At 41.9% G+C, this 6,535-nt stretch overlaps 2 protein-coding genes across 2 annotated transcripts in view; both read left to right on the plus strand.

Annotated features, from left to right (window-relative positions):
* The first annotated feature begins 438 nt into the window (after window positions 1-438).
* LOC109488204 (histone H3.3) lies at window positions 439-3,359 on the plus strand. Its single transcript, XM_019792385.1, has 4 exons — window positions 439-549; window positions 1,938-2,087; window positions 2,298-2,451; window positions 2,683-3,359. The coding sequence occupies exons 2-4, from the start codon at window positions 1,960-1,962 to the stop codon at window positions 2,809-2,811; spliced, it is 411 nt and encodes a 136-aa protein (XP_019647944.1). The 5' UTR covers window positions 439-549; window positions 1,938-1,959; the 3' UTR covers window positions 2,812-3,359.
* A 1,138-nt stretch (window positions 3,360-4,497) lies between these two features.
* Window positions 4,498-6,535, plus strand: part of LOC109488171 (nuclear RNA export factor 1-like) — a 17,710-nt gene continuing 15,672 nt past the window's right edge. Inside the window, exons 1-2 of the mRNA XM_019792343.1 lie at window positions 4,498-4,624; window positions 5,385-5,715. Of these exons, the coding sequence (XP_019647902.1) occupies window positions 4,540-4,624; window positions 5,385-5,715 (416 nt within the window). The 5' untranslated portion in view covers window positions 4,498-4,539. The remainder of the gene's footprint in view (window positions 4,625-5,384; window positions 5,716-6,535) is intronic.

Consider the following 6,535-nt stretch of genomic DNA (forward strand, 5'->3'; position numbering starts at 1 on the left):
TAGATATGTATCGGCCTAGCAATGTCAAAGGAAGAATTTGGATGCAACTCAAAAACGAATTCTGGCGTCATTTTCAAACGAAAGACCGAGATTGTACAGGTAACAGGTAACGTTATGTTATTTTTATTTGTGACTGGTACATCTACACCGGACCACAGTCACCGCACCAGTCTAATACAATACCATGGTACCAGTGCCGGTCTGTTGCAGAGTCATGATCAGTCGGACGCCTACTGTACGGTATGCGGCATGCATGAGCTGGCATGCATCGTCAAGTGCAGAACTAATCTGTGAAAGATAAACTAAGTAACCAACACTTTAACCCAAAAGAGTTCAGGCGCTGAATTATTTTTCATCATCTTCCATGTAAGAACCGCCCAGAAATCCCTAGCCAATATCCTGACAAGAGGCGGCATCATCCATGCAGTTTAGATTTGTACCGCTGGATGGCGTAGTTCGCTAGGAATTGTGGGATTGTTTCCAAAAATAGCACCACAACAGTTTCTCCGAGTCCGCCATTTTTCGCGAGTGGTTGTGTGTAGCAGACAGGTAAGGCGATACTCACAAATTCTCGTTTTGTGAGCAAAGAATCCACCCAAATCCCAAAATATCTGCATAAGTAACAGTCTAGGGTTTTTATTTCGTTCCATAATGAACTTTTATTATCTGGGAGGAATCTTTGTGCCTATTTTTTAGTCGGCAACATCCTTCTTCGTCGCTCGCCTCGCGTCCCGTCGATTTTTCCTGCCATTTTCCAAAATTTCGTGGGAAGCGACACATTCCACGTTTGGAATATCACCAGTCTTTGGGCAATTTTCCCCCATCCTTGCCAAAACCTGAACCACAAACGTTGCTCGTGTGGTCCCAGCCATGTTCCAAATGTTTTAAAACGGTTTCTAGAGAGTTTTCAGTATTTTATCTTGTGTGTAAAACGTTCCGTTTGTGAGTGTGTGTATTTTGTAGCGTCTGGCCGCCCGCCTTTTGTGTTACCCCATTATTTATCGATCGCGCGTCACGTAACCACGCATGTCAAAACTAACAGTATAGGCGCGCGGGCCTTTCAAAGTACGAGAAAAACTTGGCGCCTTTTTTTTTTACCTCAAAAGATGGGAAAAGGTTGTGGTTATGATATGAATCGATTTTTTCGCTCTTTTGGTAATTTGACGCAGATTATTCATGCAAAGAACCGTAATCTCCAAGCAGATTCGGTGGGGCAAGGGGACTTTATATATAATTTGGCCAGTCCTGTATCCATTGGCCGCCTGTATCCAACGTTCGCCCCACGTTGGATACAGGCGGCCAATGGATACAGGACTGGCCAATATAAAGTCCCCTTGCCCCACCGAATCTGCTTGGAGATTAAAGAACCGGTTTGTCTTGTAAAGTAAAACATGTGGTTATGTCATCGGGAAAGGCGAGGGCTGGGTCGCACCTGTTCATACAACTCAAAACATTTTTGCCAAAGAGAAATTAAGCTATTTCTAGCTATTTCTCTCTTTTTTTTAATTCTTGATGATATCTATGGATAGTCATTTACTGTGCCTGGAGTTTTTACATGGAATATAATCAACAGTACTGTACAAGAAGTCCGTCTGTCCGCTCCACCGCACTACTGTACTACAGCACAGTATTTTGAAGTGGAAGAAATTTTTTATAAAAAAAAAAATAATGAAGAAAATTTTTGCTAATTTCAATGCTCAAAATGTCTTATTTTACTACAGGACTACTTGGCTGATTTCTTTTTTTTTACACATGCACATGTAGTGTAAACCTGAATTTTTATAAATGTACCGTGTTATGTATTGGGGAATTATGGAGACATTGAAGATTGAAGCAAGACTGCAGTACTAAGAGGACTATGACTTATTAACAGACAATGTGTATGAAAATCATAATACATATGCTTGTAAGTAAAGCTCCCCGTTCTCCAACCACAGTATCAACTGAAGACCCTTCAGCATGGCTCGTACGAAGCAGACAGCCCGTAAGTCCACTGGTGGGAAGGCCCCCCGTAAGCAGCTGGCCACCAAGGCGGCCAGGAAGAGTGCTCCATCAACCGGGGGTGTGAAGAAGCCCCATCGTTACAGGTGTGAATCATTGCCTTGCTAAGTTGTTTGTAATGTTAGATTATGTGATGAAATACGGTTTTATACTGTGTTTAGGTTAGTTTTTGGCGACACCTCCGAGGCGGAGGCATTTTATGTATAGGCATTTGGCTAAGATGTAGGAATTCATCCTTATGTTTTGACAAGTTCGTATAGTTCTTTGATATAATGTTTTTATTTAATCTCCACTAGGCCCGGTACTGTGGCTCTTCGTGAAATCCGTCGGTACCAGAAGTCCACTGAGCTTCTCATCAGGAAACTGCCATTCCAGCGCTTGGTGCGTGAGATCGCCCAGGACTTCAAGACGGATTTGCGGTTCCAGAGTGCCGCCATCGGAGCACTGCAGGTCAGTAAAAAACCTTATCCATGCTACTGAAGGTACAATCAGATAATGTTGTGAAAATAGAGGTCCTTGATTTTCTTCCAGATTTTGTCTCTGTTATTTATGAAATGAAGCGAGGGGTAGAAATGTTGATTTCACTAAAACATCAGTGCTTTGTAAATTGAGAGGAACAGCATTTTCTATTGACAAGAGTTTTTCTTACCTTTTCTGAATATTTTCTGTTGAATTCTGCAGGAGGCCAGTGAAGCATACCTGGTGGGTCTGTTCGAGGACACCAACCTGTGTGCCATCCATGCCAAGCGTGTCACCATCATGCCCAAGGACATCCAGCTGGCCCGCCGTATCCGCGGCGAGCGTGCTTAGGCAGCGTGGCACCGCATCCCTCAGCTTTCCATGCTCTTATTCCAGTATACTGTATGTTAGGCAATAGTGTAAGCAACTAATGTGTGTATAAGTATGTTGCTATGTAGTCGAGTAGATGGCTTCACATGTGTCCCGTACTGATAGCTCGATCATGATGAACTGTGGGGAGATGAACTTGTTCTAGGGTTTTGCCTTTAGCATATAAAATCTTCATGTACGTGATCCTGAAGGCATCTGAATTTGAAAGGCAAGGTTGGAGTCATCTACCTGTACTGTACTTGTTATGATAGCCGTGCTCAATGACCAGTATTTTGTATGTGTGAGACGTAGTGGGTTTTTAGTCGTCTTTTTATCGGTATGGTTTCTCCCAGGAGAGGACATGGGGCTCTGTTGGTGAGTTAGGTGGTTTTCTTTTGCAAGTCCCATTTTCCAGCAAACAGCGACCAATAAGGGTGCACTTTAGCTGGGTTAGGCATGACCTGGTTCCTATGGGGTTACCTGATTGGCTGCCCAATGGAAACAGGTTCATGCCTCGTCCAGCAAAAGTTGAAGATTCCTCTACCTCAGCTGCAGACATCTTAGGACTATAGACTTTTTTGGTACTAACACAGTCATTGATGTGTAAAAGCATTATAAGTTTTTTGGTACTACTGATAATAACAAGTGTTGTAAACTGCATATCTTCCAAACGTTTTCTAGTGATATCTTACCTGTAGTAGATCTTTCTGGATACACAAGAAAAGTTTTATTTCTGTATTTCCCTTTATGTATCTCTACTTTATCCAATAAAAGTGGTTGGTATGGTTGTAGTACTCCTGTTGTGAAAGCTTTACTTAGTATTTGATGATACCCAACTATATAACTCAGAATGATACAGTCAAATGTTGATACAAGTTGATAACTGAAAGGTCTATGCTACAGAATGCAAAGATGCAGATGATCATGGTTAAACATAACTTTGACTTGATCCCATAGATGTACACATAACCAACAACCTAAAGACAATCTACATACAGTACTTTAATTGAACACTTCTGATTATATATATATATATATAAAGTAAAAGTATGTTACAAAGTTTAATCAAGTTACTCGGTTGATTGGAAGAATCTCAATTTGGCAGAACCGAGAAGGTTCAATCAATACCTTTGCATGTTGCCTGGTTATTTCAGTAAGTACAGAATATGACTATGGGAGCTCAGTGGAATAAGAATGACTGAATGCAGCTGAGACATAGAAGAGATTTAATATAGTAGAAGTGATAAAATATAACTGCTTTGCAGTGGTTAACAGGGATATATAAAAAAAATTCTTTGAAGGTCATTGGAATCATTCAGTCACATGAGACTGAACAACATGAGAGTAAGAATGATGAGGAAAGCAACTTCTTCCAAAATTTCTGACCTGGTAAAAGAGAAATACTGTGAATGGATACTAAGCTAGATAAAACACCCAAGATTTTATCAGTTTCACCCCCTCCATTGGCAACAATCCATGCCCCACAGAATTTACTTGGAGATTTATGTTTTTCGGGCCCCCCAAGAGGTCTGTTTGAGACTAGTTTGATAAAATCCAGGTGTAGCTGGGGATGTCCCACTGTGAGCAGACATCTCATGATTCATCTCTGCTACGTACACAACATTAGTCACGTGACTCAAACTACGCCTCCTGATTGGTCCGCCGCTACCTACCGTCTGCAGAAAGAGGTCGGTGCATGTGTAGAAGAAAATGGCGCACAAAGGTCTCTTCGGACGGGCTTTAGAAGACACGTTCAAAGTCACGACATCGAGAGACGGAAGCAGAAGCTTTTTTGGTAAGACGATGTGCTGTTAAACCTTATTATCGGCAAGACTGTAGACATAGTATCACATCATCAGATGCAGGCACATATCCAGGCTTGGGGGAGGGGGGCATCTTGAAATATTTTGGATGGAAAGTCCCAACATATATAAACGCTTCATACTCATAGTTCCGCTTTTTATATTTAAACGATTAAGACTCCAGCTTATGTTCCTTCACAATTTTCTGTTAAGAATACTAGACCTTGCTGAACATATGTGGCTCATATTGGTGGTAACGTATCAGAGAAAATGATATATTTTTCACAGGATAATAATTTTGTAAATTTTAGTTCCTTTGGCCAAGCATAAACTAGAGGTTCTTGAAGTTGGTATCACAAAAATATATGTGTCATGCATCTGTTACCCTTAGATTGATAGATCATAACAGATGAAATTTTTTGATGATGAAAGGCAGACATGATATGATTAGCGAACCATTCCAGGCCTGGGCCGGGCCTGCTCAGGTGGCTGCTATCTGCATGATCTGAAACAGATGCAGTTATGCACAGCAGCATAACATCTGAACACTTAAGTTAAGAATGAGTAGACACAAAAAATGCTGTGTATTGTATCCTTCCTCTGATATGTACTATGTCATCAAGTTATTGAGCAGTCTACACTACTACTGTATGTATCACTGTAGTGTAGACTATGGTTCAGTTGTTTCAGTGTAGAAGTCGGAAGGTTACATGTGTTCAGACTCAGAATCAGAGCCGAGTCTCTCTGTTTTAGGTCACGACGACAGAACGTCCTCCGGATCCAGAGACAGGAGTGGTGGGTTCGGGTTTAACCGAGATCGAGGCGGTGGTGGCGGCGGCGGCGGTGGATCTTGGCGCGGCGGCTACGATCAAAACCGTGACGGGGGGTACAGGTCACGAGGCCGCGGTGGACAGTCCAGGGGTTCCAGCCGTAACAGATACCGAGGAAACCGCCGGGGAGGATGGAAGAGAGGAGGACGGGGAGGAGAAGGGGGAGGGCCGACGCCCAGGTCCAGATTTGAAGATGACGAGGGAGATATTCAGATGTCTGATGATGGCACCGAATCACAACAGAGTCAGAGATAGTATGTAACTGTTATTACCTTCGCCAAGAAGGTTATGTTTTCGTTGGCGTTCGTGTGTCTGTGTGTGTGTGTGTGTGTGTGTGTGTGTGTCAGCACGATAACTCAAGAAGGCTAAGACGGATTGTCTTGATACTTGGTAGGTGGGTAGGTCTTCATGAGACGTGGAACTGATTAGATTTTGGGCCCCCTAGCGGCTTGTTATGGTACTGCAGCTAAACTTCCGGTTTTGCTATCTCGTGATCTAGACATGCTGGGGTGACGAAATTTGGTTGGAAGGTAGCTCTTGTGCTGGGGAACTAGTGACGTGAGTTTTTGCCCCCTAGCGGCTTGCTCTGGAACTGCAGGGGCATTAGTTGAAAAATGTTTAAAGGCGGATAACTCAAGAACCGATGGATGGATCGTCGTGATTTTTGGCATGTAGGTAGCTGAAGTGATGCTTGACATAATGATATTACAATTATGCAAATATTAATGTAATTTGCATAATTAATGAGGAAATTCTATAAATCAGCTGCATTCCATGATAGGATTATTCAAGCTTGTGACATATGTAATTCAGAACGGCAGAAATACAGGCAGATATTGATTATGCAAATGAAGACTTAATTTGCATAATTAACGAGAAAATGTTATAATTACATAGTGGTAATGTCTGGAATTTCATACTTGGGATATTTGAAAGTTATGTGAAGGTGAACATAATTAAACATAACTTATTCAAATAAGGACCTCATTTGCATAATTTATGAGGACATGCTATAATGGCATGCATTGATAAGATAAGACTGTCTTACTGGTGAGAATATGATCAACAGATATA

The sequence above is a fragment of the Branchiostoma belcheri genome, unplaced genomic scaffold (assembly GCF_001625305.1).
Source record: "Branchiostoma belcheri isolate BF01 breed outbred unplaced genomic scaffold, Haploidv18h27 scaffold92, whole genome shotgun sequence".
Classification (NCBI taxonomy): Eukaryota; Metazoa; Chordata; class Leptocardii; order Amphioxiformes; family Branchiostomatidae; genus Branchiostoma; species Branchiostoma belcheri.

Excerpts from the sequence above, each read along its gene's own strand:
- LOC109488204 (XM_019792385.1), top strand. The coding sequence starts at position 1,960 with ATGGCTCGTACGAAGCAGACAGCCCGTAAGTCCACTGGTGGGAAGGCC. Across the intron at positions 2,088-2,297 it reads AAGAAGCCCCATCGTTACAG|GCCCGGTACTGTGGCTCTTC; the intron begins GTGTGAATCATT and ends AATCTCCACTAG. Across the intron at positions 2,452-2,682 it reads CCGCCATCGGAGCACTGCAG|GAGGCCAGTGAAGCATACCT; the intron begins GTCAGTAAAAAA and ends TGAATTCTGCAG.